At 39.1% G+C, this 22,256-nt stretch overlaps 1 protein-coding gene across 7 annotated transcripts in view; it reads left to right on the top strand.

Moving 5' to 3' along the window:
* The window catches only part of Tmod (tropomodulin), an 80,657-nt gene that overhangs the window by 22,560 nt on the left and 35,841 nt on the right, over positions 1-22,256 (top strand). Inside the window, exons 1-2 of one of the 7 annotated variants that reach the window (XM_076382475.1) lie at positions 3,212-3,352; positions 4,210-4,427. The exons of 4 other annotated variants lie outside the window; for them this stretch is intronic. In XM_076382475.1, coding sequence (XP_076238590.1) covers positions 4,320-4,427 — 108 coding nt within the window. In that variant the 5' untranslated portion in view covers positions 3,212-3,352; positions 4,210-4,319. Of the gene's footprint in view, positions 1-3,211; positions 3,353-4,209; positions 4,428-20,190; positions 20,317-22,256 lie in introns of those variants that run through there. 2 more of the 7 variants (XM_076382474.1, XM_076382478.1) reach the window with 2 other exon arrangements.

The following is a 22,256-nucleotide window of genomic DNA, read 5'->3' on the forward strand; positions in this document are numbered from 1 at the left end:
AATGTTTCTGCGTGGTCGTGGCAACCATAATTGGGCATTGTTTATAGAACTGCGCAGAGAGTGACAAGAACAATGACTCTTCGCTATAGTCTCACATTTTGCTAAGAATAAGATTATAAAGAAAGATAGTTGATATGTTGGTAGCTTGTTCTTGTCTCGTGAAAGATGTGACTAATAATGCGAGGGAGGATGACTCCTTTGTTTTCAGTGATTTCGAAATATGAGGATTTACTGGTGAGGCTATAGTTAGACAGTGCTGCAGTCAAAAGGGTATATTAGTATATTTGTATTATTATTATTAATAATGACCTTTTTTATAACGACTTAAGTATAATTAGTCTTTGATATAGAAGTTAGAAATAGAAGATAGAGAAATCTAATCTCTAAACAAGGTTAGAGAGCGTGGGGATATAATAATACATAGAGATAAAAGTGGGGTAAAATTCCCTAGGCGTCCCTTTCTATGGATTAACTCCTTATGACGTGTGCTTGTAGAAACTGCCTGTATATTTCCAAACAAGAATCGATAATACTCATCCCACATACATTTAAAAACGTGCTTCATGTTTAATTGCAAATAGAAACTATCAATAAATAATACATAGTATTATTATTCCCTTGATGCTCGATTAAATTAAAAGAATAATATTTAAAATTCTTGGAGAGGTTTATAAAAATAGTAGACGAAGCAAAAGACACCGTCGGATTAATTAATAAAAGGAAAGGTACATAAATCAAAGAAACTACACAGATTAAATAAAAAAAAAGGGTAATTGGACTAATACGTGAAGGAGCTTGAAAAGCAGCAAGAAAATGGTAGCGAACGAGGAGATTCAACGAGGCGAGATAGGTCGGAAGCATCGAGTCAGAAAACAGATGAAAGATGAAACAGAATTTTCTCCGGGGAAGTCGAGACAAAACCTCTGCAAGACGTTATGAAATAGCGTGTCGCGAATCGAGGAAAAATTTCCAATTTCTGTGCAGAGAGTCTTTTCATTAAATATTTGCCTCCATCTCTCGATTTATCATGTCTTTTCTAACATTCAATTCCAAAATAAATTAGTTTGCACTCTTTTAGAATTAAACGATAAATTACTCAGAAATAAATGATCCACCTAAGGTAAATTACATTTTCAAATACTCAGACACAGTTGTGGTTAGAATCTACTAAAACAAAATTTAAAAATTTTAGAAATTTTTCTTAGCTCCAAAATTTAGCGAATTAAATTTTTCAGTAGAAATTAATTAGAATTCTTGTCAATTTGTTAGAAGATATTGTTGCAAGTGGTGGCCCAAAATAATCTACTTTCTAGTGACTTTTCACTGGTTTATCCCAGAGCTCGGGTTTCGAATAATTCTTTCAATACAAATGCGAGAGAGCAGCGAGTAAATTATCTCCTAAGATAGTGCCAAATTGAATTCCGAGGAAGAGGAACGCGTGTGGCGAGAGTTAAACGATGTTGGCTCGAAGTACGAGGGCTGCTGTCGCGTTGACACCGATGCATTAATACCTTATTAATCGCTACTTTGTTAACCGAATAGCAACACCAACTTCGAACTTGAATTTGCACCTTTACTATTCCTCAACGATCCCATCTGCTTCCATACTTCCAAACTGCTACAAAAATTCAAAAACTGGCAAGTAGATAAATAATTGTGTTTTAAATTGAACAATTTAAAAATGAAACAACTTAAAAATTGAAAAAATAAACTATTTGAAAATTCGAAAATTTGAAAATTTGAAAATTATACGATTTAAGAATTTTTAAATATGAAAATTGAGAAATCTAAACAGTTAAAAATTTTTGAATTAATTTCAAAATATAAAAATTCAAAAATAAAACGATTTAAGAATTCGAAAATTTGAAAATTCAAAAATTCAAAAATTCGAAAATTCGAAAATTTGAAAATTCGAATATTTGAAAATTCGAAAATTCGAAAATTCGAAAATTTGAAAATTTAAAACTTAAAAAATTTGAAAATTTGACTTGTGGCAACTCTTGTCACAAGCACGTATTAACTTTGCGTATTAACTTTCCAAGTCTCAAGTACCCAATAGTCACCGTCCACGGAAGCGAGTTTTCATCATAGAGCACATAAAATCGGCATAAATACATATATCCCGTCGAATGGTGCACCGCGATCGTAAACGCAGGGATGTCTTACGAGTTCATTCATACTGTCGCTGCGCTGACAGCGTAGCTGCGTCCACAGGAATTCGATTTACGGACGCATAACGTCGATATTTGATTTATTTATCGTCGCGCGTGGCCGAAATAGAGACCGCGCTTCCCATTATTCTTCGGTCGATGCGCGTCACACTATTCCCCCCGCCGCTGGTTGTTTCGTTTTTCCGGGTTTTGTCCGCGCCATCGCCCCCCTCCCCTCGCAATCAAGACCCTTTGTTTCCCTTAAGCTCGGGCGGCGTTGAAAATTTGACGAGTTGCGCTCGAGGAGAACCAATCGACGCTTCCAGTGATAAATTTCTATCGAAATTTATCTGGAGACCGAGTGGAGGGGGAGGAGTGCGCAATCCATTGGGATAGAGTGGAAATTGAAACTCGCCGCTGCCATCGCGAACACTTTGCGACAGAAATTTTGCAACAGGAAGACTGATGCTTCATAGGGACCGCTGTGATTCCGCTTTCCTGTTTTGTTTTTACATGTAACACCAGCTATGATTCATTCCTCGAACACCGATATGAGACATGTACAGGGTGTCTCAGAGCTGGAGGTCAACACTCGTTCCTAGACCTCGTACACATAACTAATAAACTTTAGATAAAGGAATTTTGGAACAACTAATCTTAGAAAAGACTATTGTATAGGTTTCTGTTAATGTAAGTTTCTATATGAACTTTTTTCGTGCTATCTTCTTTCCAGACATGTCAGTTGTAACTTCTTGTAGCATCAGATCTTCCTCAATTATCTTCTCAAAGTTTCAGTACAGCGTTTCCAAAAATGAAGTCTCAAAATAATTCCTTAATTCGATCATGAGAGAGCCTCTAATCCCTTGACATTGCACGGTCCATAGATCCATCCGCGACAGTCTCGGGGGCGTGAGAGGTCTGGCCGCACTTCTTTTCTCGTATCGTCGCCACGACGTCGTGGTGGCCGTCGACGTCCTAATTATACATGTTTCTCCGTATTTCTGGAATTAGACTGCGGATGGGGCGCGGAGCGGTTGACTCTCTCGCGTTGAAGCAGAAGCGTGCTTCCGAAGCTCAGTCGCGCGTGATCCACCTCGAATCGCGCATTCGTCTTCAACGAAGAAGTAACAGTCGCGAAGTTCTATACCGCTTCAATAGTGTCATTGCAGCTAGCGAGTGCGCCCGATGGGGCGATCACGTAGGTATCGATCGCGGAAGCAGCGTTAATCGATCACCGAGACTTGTAATCGAGGAACACTTCAGATGAATATTCTGGAATCTTGGACTCTTGCGGTAGTTGGAAGTACCTTCGTTTGTTGATCATTTTGTGGTTGGAAGTTCTGAATTTTGGAGTTGTGGGAGCTTGGGATTATGGGATTCGAGAATTCTGGAAACCCTTGGACTCTGGGAGCCCGTGGATCCTAGAAATTTTGGATCCTTGGACTCTCGGGCTCTGAGTTTCATAGATGCTACGACTCTTGGACTCTGGGAGTCTTAGTTTCTAGGACTTTTGGACTCTGGGATTCTTGGATCCTAACTCCTGTACTCAAGAATGTTTGGAACCTAAAACTTCGGGATTTTAAGATCCCTAAACTCTAGGGTCCTTTTGTTCTGAGACTTTTGGATTCTGGGTTTCATAGATTCTAGAACTTTAGGACTTAGGAAGCCCTAGATTCTGGGATTCTTAGAATATAGAACTCTTGGATTTTGAGACTCTTAGACTTTTGGACTCTGAAGGCTTCTAATTTGAAGATCTTTCAAGTATAGTGTATTTCGAGGTTAGGACTCTAAAATCCATTGACTCTGAGATTCTTTAAATCCAGGATTTTTGAGTACTAAAACACTTGGAGACTAGAATCCTTGAACTCTAGGATCGCAGGAAAAGAGTCTATGACCTTTGAACTCCAGGAGTCTCACCCAAGCTCCCAGAACAATAAAAACCTAGACCTGTAGACTTCCAACATAAACACTTCTGACACCTTGCACTTAAAAGGTTCTTCGATTACGCTCTTAATGCTTCCAATCGACGACCATCACAATGATTGGATTATCGTTCAAGGGGCAAGACTCTTCGAGTGCGTATCGTAGCTCAGTGAAGGGATTACGTTTTTGGAGCAGTCTAGTGAAATTTTGTTAGTGCGTTTAATCTGAGAGATTGTGCGAGTCGTCATGGCGACCACGGAGGTTTTCCAAGACTGGGACTCGCCCCACGAGACCATCAGCTCCATGACTAGGACAAGTACCCGTAAAACCACGACTACCACCACTAGGCGAGAGGTAAGACGAAATTAGGAACAAGAAAAAATAGTGAATTAATTTTTATAATAGATCTTTATAGCTATTGTAATGACATCGTGTTTCTAATTGTGGGATAACTTTATAGCTATTAGCTAGCTGATCTTCCTCGTCCTGTTACATTACTTTAGCTAAGTGGATGGTGTAAGCTGCCATCGTTGACGTATTTTGCAAACAGTGAAACATGGACGCCTTGGAAAACGAGGCTCTGGCTTTCGGGCAGCATTGTCGTGTAAACAGATTCTCGCGAGTAGCACTCGACGATTGAACAACTGTTATTTACGACATCCACTTGGGATAAATTTCAAGGGAAGTTATTTGCGTGTTTCATCGATTGCAATATTGCAGTCCGATGATCTTCCCCGAACGAAATGTTGAAGTTTGTTTTTAATCGCAGCTTAAAATTAGATGCTAACAAACGTATCCGTTCCGAAACAATCGATGACCCCTATTACCCCTGGAACGTTTAATTATCGACACCGGGTGGATGTACTCATTTACGGTGGGCTTTTAAACTTTATCGAAAGCTCGCGTGTTTGATAATTGCATCAATTTCCGATAATTATAGAGCGATTCCATTTCATCATATCCTCTTCTAAAATTAGTGGTATCCTAGGCTGAACTCTCCCGTGCAACGAAACTCTACCTGCTGGTACACATTCTCGCGTCATCTGGCTGAACAACGTCGGATAAATTCATCCCGCGCCCCGATAAATCAAAGCAGAAGAACAACATATAAAATAGGAAGATTGCCCAATCAAGATACCGCATATTTCTGTAACCTAAGTGCGCATCTTCCGGCTGTTCAAATTCCCTCGCAAGTACGCTGAATTCTAGAGACTTTCAGAATCACCTTGTCTAACAGACACTTGGTGACAAAGGTGATCGACTGGATCGGCCAGGGCCAACATTCCTGTGCGATGTTTGATTCCGATGACACCTTTCGTGGTCCTAAATTGCAGTTGAATGGAGTTTGAAAGACAGGAAGTTGAACATTGATAGTGGTTGCAATTGCGAATAATCTGAGCAGTAATTTGCGTAACACAATTTCACGTTTTTGGAAGCAGAGAAGTTCCTACGTTTATAGAAACGTTGCCAGGACCCAAGGCCGATCTGCTTTCCCAACTAAAACCACAATAAATACCCGTGAAAATCGCGAGCGCGTGCCCGCGGTGACTAATCAGGGTTGCTGGCTGCCTAGACTTCTTTGTGTACTCTTTACATAGCGCGTGCTTCGGCTGAACCACTGATGATAATCTTAGTGGCGATCAAATAGAGTTGGTAGGCTCTTAGCACACTTGCATCCTAGGACACTTGAATCTCAGGTCACTTGGATTCTAAGATTTTTGGATATAAGGACTCTTGGATCATAACATTCTTGAATCTGAGGACTCTTGGATCCTAAGACACTTGGATCCTAGGACACTTGGATCCTAGGACACTTGGATCCTAAGACACTTGGATCCGAAGACTCTTGGGTCCTAGGACACTTGGATCCTAGGACACTTGGATCCTAGGACACTTGGATCCTAGGAAACTCGGATCCTAAGACACTCGGGTCCTAGGACACTTGGATCCTAGGACACTTGGATCCTAGGACACTTGGATCCTAAGACACTTGGATCCGAAGACTCTTGGGTCCTAGGACACTTGGATCCTAGGACACTTGGATCCTAGGACACTTGGATCCTAGGAAACTCGGATCCTAAGACACTCGGGTCCTAGGACACTTGGATCCTAGGACACTTGGATCCTAGGACACTTGGATCCTAGGACACTCGGATCCTAAGACTTTTGGGTCCTAGGACACTTGGATCCTAGGATTCTTGGATGTGAGGACTCTTAGACCTTAGGACACTTGGATCCCAATGTATTTATATCCCAGGATTTTTGGAATTTAGAAAACTAGCAATTCCACTGACTTCTTCCCAGCTACATCTTTCTCTTATTTAACTATAAAAAACCATCTTAAGCACCCACTAAAAATTCCATTTGCGATAAACATCGTGGACTTCTCATGACTCATGTGCTGCAAGTCATACAGAATGCCCAGTGGTCTAAATCGCGCGGCAAACTGCAGAAGTCTTAACTCGATCGTGACGAACAAGTTGTCTTGGCGAGGCTTCTAACATCTAGCGCCATGCTCACGGCAAGCTGCCACGCTAGCGTATCACCCCTAATCGCCTGACGTAACGTGGATTTTTTAGTAGAAAGTTCATAGCTATTTCCTTCTTAATTGTATTATTCTGAGAGCATTGTTTCGTTGTACCATTGTATATTCGATAAAATCACAAGTTTTGCCACGCGACCGTGACCTTCTCGCCAATTTTAGCGATTTTCGTCAACAAGGCTATCGAACGTTCCATTCTTCGTTCGGGGACTTCGGGGGGACACGTCACGACGATAAAAGATAGAGAGACCTCTGGAAATAGAAGAGTGACACAAGAGTGAAGGCCTGCACCGCGAGCCACGGATGCACCCGTAAAGCTGCTTATTTAAAATAGGAGCAGCGACGCGAAAAGCCTTCTCGAAGGCTCCGCCGATGGAAATAGCAAAAGGCCATCTACAGGCTAACTGGCTGCATTACTGGTTTCAAAATTGTAAACGATGATGGAGACCTTCGATCGTCTTCCTTATTGATTTGCGTACTGTAGGCAAATTGCTTTCATTCGAGATCCAAGTTTTGATCAAGTCCAACAGGATTGGCTTTCGTGCTAAATGGTCTTCCAAGTAGTCTGATGTTTTTGAGGAAGTTCGATATTGGTTAGTTTTATGAGATGGTGGAGGTCTTATGACGTGGGTACGTTTTGGAAGATGTGTTCTTAGAACAGAGATATATCTGATTAGTATTCCTTGCTTTTGGAGGTTTCCTGATGGTCCAATCACAAGGTACCTATCATAAAGTCGCTAGCACAAAGTTCCAACAGGTCAACATACTTCTCTAAATGCAACTAACATCCACTATTAAAAGAATCTTTACCAGTTTCTAGAACTGGACAAGTTGGATATGGCAATACTCCTTCTTTGGGTCAAATGCCTGACACTTTCCAAGACACTAAGTGGAATTACCATTTCCTAGATATTCAGAACTATTCTAAAATTTGAAGAGTCCAAACATCTTCCCACTGAGTCAGACCATTATCCCGCCGTTCTCCAGGAAGTAGCAGAGTCCTCATTCCACCGCGCAACCATGCATAAAGTCATCCGCGAAAAGAATCGCCATGGCAGCACCGCGGCTGGTCGTACGCCATTTAATTTTCCTCGGAAAGACTGTACCCCAAGATTCATAGTTATGGGAATAATTAAGGCGCGTTATGATGCATCGTTCATGCTCAACGATGCATCATCTGGCCGGATGATAAACGGACACGAGGCGTACTGGGGACCCTAAAGACCGTCTCGCTGAGTCTTCCGAGCGTCCGGGTGAAACTTGTCATAGGAATCTGGAAATAGAAGGGGTGGCTGGCCGTATAAAGGGTTTGCGCTGGTGGGGGTGTATCAAGGACGGAATTCAACGAAGCCTGCTGTCGCGGTCGCCTCCTCTCGAATTTATACCTCTTGGCAGTGTCCGAGGCGTGAAAAATGAAGACGCTGCCGCGTCGTAATAGAACATATGACTTAATAGACACAACCGACCGTGAGCTTGCGCGGCTGAACGAAATAAATGGTTGGTACCCTAGCATTCACCTTCTATGCCGGAATGGCATCTCGACTGCTCGGAACCTGTCCACCTCTCGAGAGTGTATTATTAGGTTGCTGTGTATCGTTTCTTGCCACGAGGACCAAGGAGCCAATTCTTTTTAGCAAGCTTCGGGTACTTTGGAAGACATTCGATATTGGGTATTGGGGTACTTAGGTATTTGGGTGATTGGATGGTGTTTGGGAGGGTTGAGTTCCTTTGCTATGGGAGTCTAAGTAGTAATACTATAAAAGGAAGATTAATTATGGGTAATTTAGAAGCTAGACCAGGTAGGTTAATTAGAAATTTGTAGAAGAGGAATTAAAACCATGTGCAGATTTGCTGGGGTCCTAGATTCAAGCTTGAAGGTTCTGATACTGGGTATTCCTTTGGTAGTAAATAAAAATCTTTAGTCTAGTTTTTTAAAATTTGTCTAGTAAGAAATTATAACTTAAAATGGGATGTTAAGAGTTGAAGAATCTAGAGCAGATGGTAACGTGAATCCTCCAGTTCAAAGGATGACAGTAAAAGGATTGAGGAGAGTATAATGAAGGATTTTATCAAATTGTCGTGCACTATTCTTGCTCTTGCCTAAAATATGCCGCTCTAAAGCAGATTTATGGGGACAGTATTCCTAGAATCTCTGATTCTCAAAATTAAGTTAGAGACAATAAACATAACAGATGAATATACATATAGAGCATCACTGTCTCAAATAGTTTTTAAAGTTTGACAATGTTTAACAATATTTAGGATTAGTAAATAAGGCAAGTATAAATAATTTTGGCAATGATCAAATAGTTAATTTATATAGACAAATAATTTACATATTTTCTAAAAACGTACATGTGATTCATCTAGAGCTCCTTGTAATAATAAACAAATTCAAATACATGAAATGAGTATTTATAATCAGTGCTTCCACTTATAAGTGCCTCTGCGCTCATCACGAACTCATTCGTAGACAAATATTTACGTCTGAACTAGGAGTGACAACGAATCTCTATTCACCTTTTAAGCAGTAATACGAGCACTTCAGCAAGTCCTGTACATCGACAACGGATGCTACTTGTCATTTATCTCGCAGCGCTGAGAGATTGACGCAGAGTATTTTGGCACAGTAGTCCATAAACTTTTAGCAAGATGCACATCCTGAGCGTTCATTGCAATCAACCTTGAGTGCGTCTAAATAAATGACAGCGTATATGACATTTTAAAAGGAGCAGGTCGTGGAATCACGTAAATCGTTTGATCTCGGATCTTGTTGTTCTTAACTGACAAGGACTTCTCCTCAGGAGACTTCTTGTTTCTATTTCAGGTTCTATGTGATGCATTCCTCCATTTAGTTTTATTTTAGTAAGATACAGAGACAAAGGCAGGTGCCATTTTTTATCCTCCTTGTCAGAGCAGATGTGCTGCAAAGATGTTAGCGATTGTCTTCAGTTGGCAGCGAGGCACCACCCCCAAGTCATAGCAGCAATTCATAAATTTGATTGCCAGCCCTCAATCTGTACTACTGTCTCCCGAATTACCCTAGTTTCGCATTGCAACGCGTCTTGTCACTGTCAGAGCGTGAATTCCTTCATAAATTTCACGCTTGATTCAACCTCAAAATTGTGATGGACGATGGACGTCGAACGATCCCATTCGTTCCGTTTCAAGAAATAAGAATAAGAAGCACGTGCGCATACTTTTCCCCGACGTTGTTTAGAATGCGTCAGAATACGCGACATCTGGCACGAGAAACTTGACCAGAAATACCTCGTGTCAGAGAAATGGCGGAAAAAAGGCGTTACGCAATGGAACTTGTACGAAATACTGGGGAGTGTTGGGTGGTATCGGAAGGGAGGGAGGAAACGCGATTCTCCTCGTAAGAGCGCTGAGAGGAGTCGCGACTGGCTCCTTTTACCGTGACAAATTGTCGCTAGAAACTCTCGTTAATTCGACACGAGTACAAAGTTTAGGACCTGGCACGATTTCTTTGGCTCTTGCCGCCGACCGTTTGGTTTCCCCCACCTGCTACCTTGCAATCACACGGATGATTAAAATCCCATTAAACAGTTCACTTCGAAGTTTCTATGCTTCTGCTTTCGACTTAGCTTTCACCATTGGATAGATTAGCATGGAATATGTCTCGTTTATGTGAAATCCAATGTATTAGATAACGCTAATATGTAGAGTGCACTTAGGGACTCTTGGTTATGTTTAAGGGTTAGGTATATCTAGGGAATTTTTATCCAGACAATGCATGGACTGCCTCAGTCTGGTATGCAGAATTGTGGAAAGAGATTATGGATTAGGGTAGCTGCATAACAGAAAGCTAAAGGCATAATATTGACGAAAACGTTCTATTATCACATTAAAGGTTAAGATTCAAATGTGTTTTTGTGAAGTGTATTCACTAGATATTTATTCACAAACAGGAAGATAGAAATTTATGTAAATTTAGTTCAACTTATCCGTGACATGGATGAAAACTCAGCCCAACTTAGCAAACAGTAGTAAATGCAATAAGATTTGAGGTTAGACAGGACAATAGAGACACCAGTGATCCCCAACGCTTGAGAAAACAGTTTTTTTCAGGAATTCTGTCTTAGATTCCATCCCAGTTTATTCAATTCACCCTTAACTACGCCTAAGGATGTTCAATCTTAGGAGTACAATCAAAATGAGAAAACATTTATGATGTCCACCAAATTTGGCCTCAGTGGGTATCCTTGAAATGGCCATACGACCTTAAATTAATCCTTACCTTAAGAAACTCCGCGGATCTGTGAGTTTCCTGAAGCCAATACTAATATTGATGCTAATTGCGACGAAAAAATAAAGCAAGCCAGCTGCTGGGCGGACTGTTGAACGTAAGGAGCCGCGCTTTCGACCGTTCTCGCGCGTTAAAAATACGAGCCATTATCCGACAGCGAGAAAAATCCTCCTTTCCTCGTGAATCCTTGCCAGATCTGCCTCTTGGACGGTTTTACCTCTCGCGAGATTCTTCCCTGACGTCTAACTACCCTCACCCTCTTAAGTTGCACGTTTTCCTCGACGATGAGAGCACTGCGAGGGGATTACAGATTCGCAGAACAGACTTCGTCATACGAAAGGCAGTTTCGACGGTTATAATTCTCTTATCTCCTGTTACTCGAAGCCTTTAACCTTCCCTTGCCTTAGGCAGTTCTCGTTTGAAGAAATGAAGCTAGGTTATGTAGCTTTCCTGGAGGAGTTGATTTTAGGATTTTATTCTTGGCTGTTGGTTGGGGCGAAACGTATTTGAAATTAGTATCCTTCGATATGAGAAAATAAAGATTGACAAATTCCAGAGCTGTAGACTTAAAAACTTATAAATTAGGGCTAAATATTCAAATTTTAAAAAAATTCATACATTTAAATATTTAAACCTGGAATATGTCAGAATTAAAATTAACGAAAACAAATTTTCGAGAATTTAAATATTTAAGAATCCAAATATTCAAAAATTCAAATATTCAAAAATTCAAATATTCAAAAATTCAAATATTCAAAAATTCAAATATTCAAAAATTCAAATATTCAAAAATTCAAATATTCAAAAATTCTAATATTCAAAAATTCAAATATTCAAAAATTCAAATATTCAAAAATTCAAATATTCAAAAATTCAAAAATTCAAGAATTCAAGTGTTCGAGAATTCAAATGTTCGATAATTCAAATATTCGAAATTCAAATATCGGATGCTCTAAGTATTCTAGAATTCAAATATTTAAAAATTCAAAAATTCAAAAATTCATTAATTGATTCGTTAAGAGCCAGTTAAGAGCTTTCGTTAAAAACCAGTTCCTCAAAGGCGAGCTTCTTCAACGCATGTTGAACGTGCAGCAGCGTGGCTCAAAGCACCGCGTGCAGCTCTTCAAGTTCGTGGCGGTAAAAGTTCCCATGGAAGACAGGGTCTTTGATCTTTGCCCTGTGAAAAGAGTGCTGCTGGAGGAGCGCATCCCCGTCTCGCTTATAAAAATACATCTACGAACAGCGCCGCTATTTCGACCCAACCGATCGATTCACGGGAGTATTTTCAGACCCTTGGCGACCTTGGACGATGAGAATACCTCTGTACTTCCCTACTCGCACGAATGTCATTGGTTTCTTCGGTGGAAATGACGATGGAGTTTATAGTCGGCCTCCCGTCACTGGATCCTCGTCCTTCTTGCGTTTCATCCTCTTTAAATCAGTCTATTTTCGTCGCAAAAGACGTTGGTAAATCTTAGTTAGCTTCAAAGGTCGACGCCCTCGGTAATTTGCGTCTGAAAGTCATCAGGGATGCAAGTGTCAATTTTGTTCGTACGTTGTCATATAACTCTTCTTTGATGTAGGAATTCCTCTTTGTAGGCCTTTGACTTTGGCGCCATTTTTGCTGTTGTACGATGCTTCGAGAATTGTGTAATTTTTAGGTTCTACTGTGAAGTCATTTTTTCAGATTTAGTGTCCATAAAGATGGACGTAAATTTTGGGTATATGTCATGGCCTGTTTAACAGCGCTGTTGCCTTGGAGGTGTTAATGGCTAGAATTTGAACATCTGGGAGGTTATGTCTACAAGTGGCGGCAAAATGTTGTGAGCAGGAGTTTTAAAATAAAATTCAAAACATTTTCATCAAACATTAGTGGAATGTTTAACGTAACTTATATGATCATTCTATTATTATTATTAATATGATTAATACGAAGTAACAGCTTCACAAAGGTACATAACCTAAAATCTTCGAGAAAATGAATTAAATCGTCCCACACAATTCTCTTCTACCACAAACATCGATTATAAATTTACACGTGATACATGCAAACAGGGAAAAATGTATGCAAATGATCGAGCAATTGAATGTCAACGCTGTAGACCTACTGCACTACATGACACATTACTCGTTGCGTGATTCATGAGCCTGTCACGTTCGTTTCGCACGAGACTTGTAAATATTTAAATCTACTCTGGTTGTAAACCACGAAATGCACTTAAGCGTCTCATTAATACTTTTAAGGCTCGATTAATGAAATTAATTAATTCTACAATTGGAGAGCCATCGAAGTGGTGGTAGCTAGAGAAAAATAAATCTTTTGCAAACAGAGTGCATGTTTTCGCAGTGTTTCGCGAAATCGGTTCCACGCGAAACAAACCTTCATCCGCGATTCCATACAGCTTGTTGAACATAAAACGTGAAAACACATTTTGCATTTTAATGCACATTCACGCTACGATAAATCAAAACCCCAAACAACTCGAGTGCAAATGTCCAATAATATACTGCATGTATAAAATCGATCAGTATTCGGGGGGATCGATCGTCGGTTCCCGAAACGGGGGCGAAATTTTGTTTAGTCTCGCGTGTGCTTCGATTCAGCTCGAAACGTTCGTTTGAAGGTAAAGAGAAAAAAGATTGCTGAGAAATCGTGAATTTGGTTTCATATTTTTGTTTACATTGCCACCCTCTTCGATTAAGCCAACACCAGGACCATCGAGTCGAGCTGGAAATACTTCGTCGAACTTATTTTTCAATTATTTGACAAATATAATTGGAATAATTCTTATTGAGAATTCTGTGGTAAATATTTATCTCAAGAAGCTTTTATACTTTGTGAAATTGTAATATAAGTTTGTTTTGATAAATTTTGCTCAATTTTATTAGATATACGCACAGTTTTCGATAAAAGAATTCAAAGAATAATCGAATTGTTAGATAAGAAATGATATTTTTAATTATCAGTCGGTCTTCAAAAATTGATCAAAAAATTGTGGAATAGATTTAGTGGATAAAAAGAAGACCTACAAAAATGATTCAGTCTCGTTTTCACTTTTCCCCAATTTTTGAGAAATTTGATATTCCAAGGGTGCTTGAATCGTCAAGAATTAATGAAATTGACCAGTGGAATTTTTGTTGGACGGGGAAAATATAATTATGCACAGAGAAAGCCGAATACCGAGGAATCTTTCGTGTAAATATATAATAGAAGTTGTGGAGCCAAAAATCCGTGGAATCCACGCGTTTCGGATCGCTGATACCGCAACGAATGGAATCCTGCGATCTGTTCCCTCTTCAATTCCGCTCATTATTCCAGGGCTGCCCCTGTTTTGCGATATTTCATCGTATTAACCTCGTTTAAACGAAACATTATTACGCGGTATCGAGTATCCCTCTCGTGGAATGTCAATTATCATAATATTATTAAGACAACCACGTACAGTTTTGCGAGCTCGTGCGGATTTATCAGTCTGGGAGGATTTAATCGAGCCAGTGTCGCGAAAGGATATGAAATTTCTGGATTGTTCGGATTTTATTGCGATAAATATATTAGTGATATCTGGCATTATTTTATTAAGCTTAACTGTTAGTGTTTTAAGAAAAATTTGAGGGTCAAAAAATTAAAAAATCCAGGCTTTAAAAAGACAGAGGTCCAGAAAAATTGAGGGACCAAAGAAGTCAAGAATCTAAAAAGAATAGAGTCCAGAAAATTAAGGGTCCACAAAAATCGAGGGGCCAAAGAAGCCAAGGATCAAAAAAATCAAGAGCTTAAAGAAGCCGAGGAACCAAAAGATCAAGACTCTAGAAAAATCGAGAGTCTAAAAAGCTAGAGTCCAGAGAACTGGAGAGTCCATTAAAAAAAAGAACAAAAAGAGTTAAGGTCCACAGAAATTGAGGGTCCAAAAAATCGAGGGATCAGAAATTCTCTCTCCTTATTACATCCCCTGTTAAATACAATATATATAAATATTATTCAAGCTCTCTTTACCTAAAATATTACAAAGTCCACCACATCTCATTTCTCCATCCCTCCTTCCAGAACCAAAAAAAGCTTCAACAATGCTCCCCCTGCGTTTGACCAAAAGGCTCAAAAAATACAGTTATAGAACCACCTCGAATTAGAGAATCGCCCCACTCACCCCTTAACAGAGTAAACAAATAAACAGGGACACGTCGACGCCAAACACTAGGGTACCATATTTTGGGTCAACGACGCGTCACTGTCGCAGTGTTTTCACATTCCACGGTGCTTTAGCATTGAAAACAGAGGCAGGAACGCGGCGCGTATCGGGCAGAGCCTTGCTCCGCATTCTGTCGCCGCCGAATCTATCTCGGAACGCATTTCGGATGCATTCGATACGCTTCTGCTCGCGGACCTCTTTCCTTGTGGACAGAATTAATAGACCGTCGAGGACGATGCATCGGTCGGCGTATCTAATATCGTCGACGGACCAAATGACGGTCGCATTCTCGTCACGCGAGCGATTCGTTCGTCTTCATCCGTCTTGCATCGATGACTGGTGACTGTTAGCACATTAACTACTGTGCCCTTTGCCCGAAGGAAGCGGAATCAATTACTAAAGTTTAAGATTTCTAGGTGAGTTCAGTGATACTTGTCCACCTGGAGGTCTCGTGGGTTTGAAGTCGTTGTAGGGTGTTTGATGATGGGTTAGACCACTGTGCTCTTTGTCCTAGGGTAATGTAATCAATTGCATGTATTCGCTATTTGTGAATGAGTACAGTGACAGTTGTTTATATCAGGGTTTTCGTCGGTTTTAGGTGGTTGGAGGGTGTTTGATGTTGAGTTAGAACACTGTTCACTTTGTGTGCAGTCTTGGGGTAATGGAATTAATTTCACAGACTTCCTGTTGGTGAATGAATTGAGTAATAGTTATCCATATCAGGGTTTTCGTCGGTTTTAAGTGGTTGGAGGGTGTTTGATTTTGAGTTAGAAGACTGTGTGCTTTGTCTCAGGATACTGTAATCAATTTCACAAATTCGTTTTGGTTAGTGAGTTGATTAATAGCTACTGATTCCACGGTTTCATCGGTTTGAGTTGGTTCTAAGATGTTTGATATCGAGTCAGGACGTTAAAACAAGAGAACACTTAAGCAGAAATCGAATTTCTACTCAATAATTGATATTCTATCACTTTTACTACCTAGCAGTCATTAGAAAGTGTTCCATTTTAAATTGTTATACTCATTCGTGATCAGTGGCTATTAATATGACCATTAAAGCAAGCCAGGTAACGTGGTTCGGAGAAATTGGCATTCCGATAGAAGGAAAGTCAGCGAAAGATTCGAAGTGCGTGAATCGAGGCGTCAACCGCGATAAGTGAACCTGTGCACGTTTCTAGACACTGCGATAGCCGGACCAGTTTGCCACCCACACGTGGGAAACTAACTCGCGAAAAGGTCACTGTTGTGTACTTTTCCACCTCCGGTTTCGTTACGATGTATTGTTGTTCGCGCTGGAACAAGGCGCTGGTAATTAATTAACTAGGACTGGAATAGTTCGCCGTACGAAGAAAGCATCGTGCGTGGCGAGCGTGGCAGTAAAAGTATGATAAAAAGCGTGGCGGAAATGGTACATGTGAGTGGTAGAAGACAAATTTGGAAGTAATTCATGTGGTTCATTCGTGGAAGTACTCCCTTTTCCAGCGTTGAGTTTGCTTAGAATGAGGCCACTTGTGAAGTTAGCGAAGATACAAATTTGTTAAAGTAATAAGAGTTAGAATAGAGTATTTATTTGTTATAATCTTGCAAATATCCAAATTTGTACATAGAAATATTAGAATTTTCAAATATTTAATTTTTCAAGCCTTCAAATCTTCAAACACCAAATATTCAAATATTCAAATATTCAAATATTCAAATATTCAAATATTCAAATATTCAAATATTCAAATATTCAAACATTCAAATATTCAAATATTCAAACATTCAAATATTCAAATATTCAAATATTTAAATATTCAAACATTCAAATATTCAAATATTCAAACATTCAAATATTCAAATATTCAGATATTCAAATATTCAAATATTCAGATATTCAAATATTTAAAAATTCAAAAGTTCAAATTTTCAAACATTTAAAATTTTTAAATATTCAAATTTCCCCCAAATACACAAATAGTCACTATTCCAAATAGGTATACAAAATTTCAGTTTTTTGAATTTTCAAATACTCAAAGACAGCTATGCACGTTCATAACGAATGTCATTCATAACGAATTATCAATAACTATATTGAAATCCATTAGATAGAATCATGAGGGAGCCTATTATTCTATCATTCATTCACTCATAATTTTACTGACTCTTTCATCGTATATATTACTGGTCAACGTTTGCTTGTGAAAGCAATATTATTAGTTATCGACTTAATGACGTGAATGTGTGGCTATTTAACTGCACGGTGGCATTTACAGTGACATTTCAGCCGATCGATGGTTCCCTTGCAGTATGTAAGGTGATGGAAGTAAATATCAAGTGAAATTAAAAGTACATTCTCACTATTTCCCAATTTATAAACACTATTACTGTATGTATAAACCCTTCTGAAATGAAAAATAGAACACGTGAATCAGAAACTACCTAGAAGCATTTCTAAACAATAGTTTTCTTTCATAGGATGTGATCACTCTTCTTCCGTTTATTTGGATCCAGACTGCCAACCCAATTCTCACCATTAAAATGAGTAGTTATCAAACAACAGCTTTCGACCATTAAGATGTAGCTGAGACAGGAAGGATGGTTAACAATAGTAGAAAAAGTAGCAACAATTGACACAGTTATTTCTCGAATTCCAGCTTCTTTAAAAGGAAAATTAGTAAACGCTGTGCAGTAGCAACATTAACGATAAGAGTACAGTAGGACCTTGGCTGAGATCCAAACCCTAACCTAATAATAGTCTGCAGAAAATAAAAATAATTAGTTATTAACAAGGTGCTTCAATCTTGAACCTAATTTTAAACCTCTTAATCGATGTCCAGTTATATTTTCAAGCTTTCATTTAGCAAAAGTTATCCCAGTAAGAAAACAAAGCAATTTCAAAAGATAAATATCCTCTAGAATGCACAGCAACTCATGTATCACGCGAGGGAAGGAATGATAATTGACCCGAGGTCGGTTATATCCCGAGAAAACGGGTCCATGGCAGTAAACAAATGGATGCAACTCGAAAACCAGGTGATATCATCGCGAAGACGCGAGAAGTGACCGCATCCACACGTAGGCAGAAATACCGCGGAAATCTCAAGATCATTTGCGAACGCGTCGCTCCTTGTCCCGCGGTGATGGCACATTTTCTGCTGTTGCCGAGCCGCAGCATTCTTTCAAGCGATTATCGGATGCTTCCACTTGTTTTTCTTCCATCGTTTGCAGACGGTGCAAACATGCCTCGTATCTGAACGCAATCGTGACTCTATTAGGAGTTTTTTTACTATTTTTGTGTGGGAATGTTAAACTGGACTGGGGGGTCTTGGGAATTTGCATGGCAAAAATTGGCATCGTGTTTGAATTTGTCGTATACATATGTATGAATATTGCAGGATAGTAAAGCTGTGGATTGGGTATTTGAGATTCTTTAAATATAATCGTGTAATCAAATAATTATTGTATTATTTGTTGATTTCTGTGCTTTGTGTTATATTGTGCAATGGGAAGGGTTTGGCGAGATGCTGATTTTATATCTTGCATTGAGGTAGTAAATGAAATACATAAATATATTTAGGAGTATTTCAATACACTGCAACATATTTAAACGTATTTAAGTAGATTTCAATTGATTTTAGTGTATTTTAGTGTAGGATACTGTATTTTCGAAATAGTGGATTGAAATAGATTCAGTAGACTCAGAAGATTTCAATAGATTTCAGTAGATTTCAGTAGATTTCAGTAGATTTCAGTAGATTTCAGTAGATTTCAGTAAATTTCAGTAGATTTCAGTAGATTTCAGTAGATTTCAGTAGATTTCAGTAGATTTCAGTAGATTTCAGTAGATTTCAGTAGATTTCTAGATTTCAGTAGATTTCAGTAGATTTCAGTAGATTTCAGTAGATTTCAGTAGATTTCAGTAGATTTCAGTAGATTTCAGTAGATTTCAGTAGATTTCAGTAGATTTCAGTAGATTTCAGTAGATTTCAGTAGATTTCAGTAGATTTCAGTAGATTTCAGTAGATTTCAGTAGATTTCAGCATATTTCAGCATATTTCAGCATATTTCAGCATATTTCAATACATTTCTGTAGACTTTTTAGTAGATTTCAGTAGATTTAAACAGATTTAAATAAATTTAAATACATTTCATTAGGTTTCAGCAGGTTTCAGCAGAGATCTCCAGATTTTTCTGCATGTCAATCAAATTTCCTCATGATGTGAGTTCGCTTTATCTCGCCTCGTCTAATCAATTCTCCACTTTATCCTCACAGATACAATATTTGTCCTCTTTACCCAATTTCGCAATCTCACATCACAGTATTTTCAGAACACGCATTTCTATAATACCGTATTCTTTCACAAAAATAATTACTGTTCAAAGAACTTTATCCTACCTTCACCTAATCTCATAACCTCATCATTTTTTTAACTTCAACATAATGAGGTCTACTACTTTAAATAATTACCTTAACCAGTACACATGCTGCATACATCGACACCAGCAGTCCACTCGTAAACAACCTGTCACAAAACGTCTACTTCTTGCAACCTTACCACAAAAGCCCTTAATTTCATTCAGCAACCCTCCACCTAACTCCAACCTCCACCACCTTCCTCCTCTCAATACCCACTAAAAGGCCAGCTTTCATAGCAGCCGCAGACCCAGCTCAAAAAACCATCCACGCACCTTCAAAGCCAGCTCAGAACGCACTAGATTCTCTTTCCACTAATTACTAGCGGGCCTATTCACCCATCTCTGACCACCCTCCTATCCCCAGTATCATCCAAACGCTCGCCTCGACGCTAACTGGCGTCGCGTTATTAATGCAAATGGACTCGAATCGAGCCAATTCGTCGGGCAGAAACGGGATGCCCTTAATTGCCGCGTGGCGATTACGGGCATCGTTTTTCCGAGTGAAAACGCTGAAAAAGCAGCCGCCTCCGTGTATGGGACCGCCCCAGGGGGGCGCAGTGAAAGTCGATGGACGCAATCGCTGGGGCCCCGCTAGCTAGCGTGTCGCTTTGATACCACTACTACTCGCGTCGACTCTCATCAGACCCACGGCATAAAAGTCAGTTGTTTAGTAGTGCTTCAGCTCCAGAGGCATCGCGCGTGCCACTCCTCCAGCGTTCACCTCGACCAGCTAATCTCGACGCTCTTGGCAGTCTTCTAATCGTGGGACTGATATCGAGTCTGGGTTTAGGACCTGCGTGACTTTTGGTTTTCCAAGATTTTTCCTGCCTTTCTGGGACTTTTGTGGGAGTAAGTAACATCGGGGTTTTTGGGTGGTGACGAGGAAATAGGTGGAGGTCGTGGGCAGTATAGTGACAGGTAGGGATGGGTAGAAGAGGTCCTCTTCTGAGGTATAGGGTTTTGAAAATTTAGTCTTGATTAAATCTGTGGTTGTAAAACTGTACTTTCCAATTAGATTTCTAATTTAGAACGTAATTTTATTAATGGAACAGAAGCTCAACTCTATCTTTGTCAACATTCTCTATTAATATCCACAATTACTACACAACCCTAAATACTTGAACTCTTGTTGAATCATCCTGGGGCTCAGCATGCATTTCCTACATAGTTGGATCGAATCTCAAGTTACTATAAATCACGTTCAACAGGTTTCACCGTGTTACCTTCGCTCACAGGAGATGTCATTTATCCTTTTACCTCGTAATGTATAGTAATCACTTAACAATGATATAATAATTCTGTCAAAAAATGGGTTAAAAATGTTGTCCCTTTATAGTAGAAGCATTTGTATTGATTTCAGATTCAATTCCCATTAATCTGACCAGTATCGTCGTGAACGCAGCAAACAACAATCCATAAATTTACCATTAAAGCGTAACGCATCGATCATAATTCCCCAACGTTTCGGAATTCAATTTCACCGAAATGAATATCGCTGTGGACTAACCGGTTTGTCGCTAATTAACATACTCGTGCATCGATCTTGTGTTTGTAACTGTCAAATATATCTAACATTTATGACCTCATATTACACCTAAATCTAATGAAAAAAACGAACTAGATTCACTTTTCTGACATTTTCGAATTAATATATGCATCGAGGGTGTTTTGAAACAAGTTTTACGAAAAATAATAATATATTGATAAAATTATATTAACATTCGTAACAGGAGGAAATTAATTAAATTCAATTATATAGTTTGCTTTCTGCAGAACCCTCATCTCATTACTCATTCATCCTTCGTTACGGTCATTGCTAACCAACGCTTAACTGAGTTTATTTTTCGTAGTCACACGATCACATTCAGTATTCTGTCACGTATTTTACTCGCCGCCCATGCTAATTAAAAGTCTGCTCGTATTGAATAATAGTTCTCTACGTGTTGATTGTTTTCTTATTGGCTGACTCACTATGATTGGTATAGCATAATAATAAATGCAATTATTTTTAATGAATTTTTTAAAGTAATTTGGCAGTGGTAAAATTAGTTCTATAACTTTATTCATTTTATTAATTGCATCAATATTTTCAGTTTTAACAATTTTGTCGATTTCATGAATTCCATGTATTTCATGAATTTCCATTAATTTCATCAATTTCATCAATTTCATCAACTTTATTAACCCTTTGGTATCGAAGTCCTAAGTCCATCGTATTTCCAAATATACAAATATAAAACACGTGAATTTAATTCAAGAAAACGCGTATGAATATTCTAGAAAGCATTGCGTAACAATAGCATCAGAAAAGGTGGCAGAAATGTTCCGTAATTAAAAATCTACTTATCAAATAGAACCTGAATTTGTCTTAACAAAGACGAGGAACTATGAAAGAACATTCAAAGACAATTAACATACACATAAAACAGTCTGAATTTATCAATCTTGTATCGAAACAACAGTACTCTCCCAATCGCAGCATCGATGGATCAGAATATAAGCCCTCGACATTCCAATCGCGAAATGCCAGCATAAGGACCACAATTTGCAAAAGCGATCATGGAATCAGTGTCCATGGAGCCTTGCCCGAACTTGATCATTCTTCTCAATTACTTGTCGCCCCATTCGTTACGCGGGAAATCACAATGCAACCCAGGCCGATACGTCGCGATAATTGGTGGGCAGGTTTGCATTTAGCGGCGCGGGCTCATTAAAGAAAACTGTTGTTAATTAACAACGTCCCAATATTTGGTCAACACACGGCCGCTCGTTTCGCGTGCCATTATTGT

The sequence above is a fragment of the Calliopsis andreniformis genome, chromosome 7 (assembly GCF_051401765.1).
Source record: "Calliopsis andreniformis isolate RMS-2024a chromosome 7, iyCalAndr_principal, whole genome shotgun sequence".
Taxonomy (NCBI): Eukaryota; Metazoa; Arthropoda; class Insecta; order Hymenoptera; family Andrenidae; genus Calliopsis; species Calliopsis andreniformis.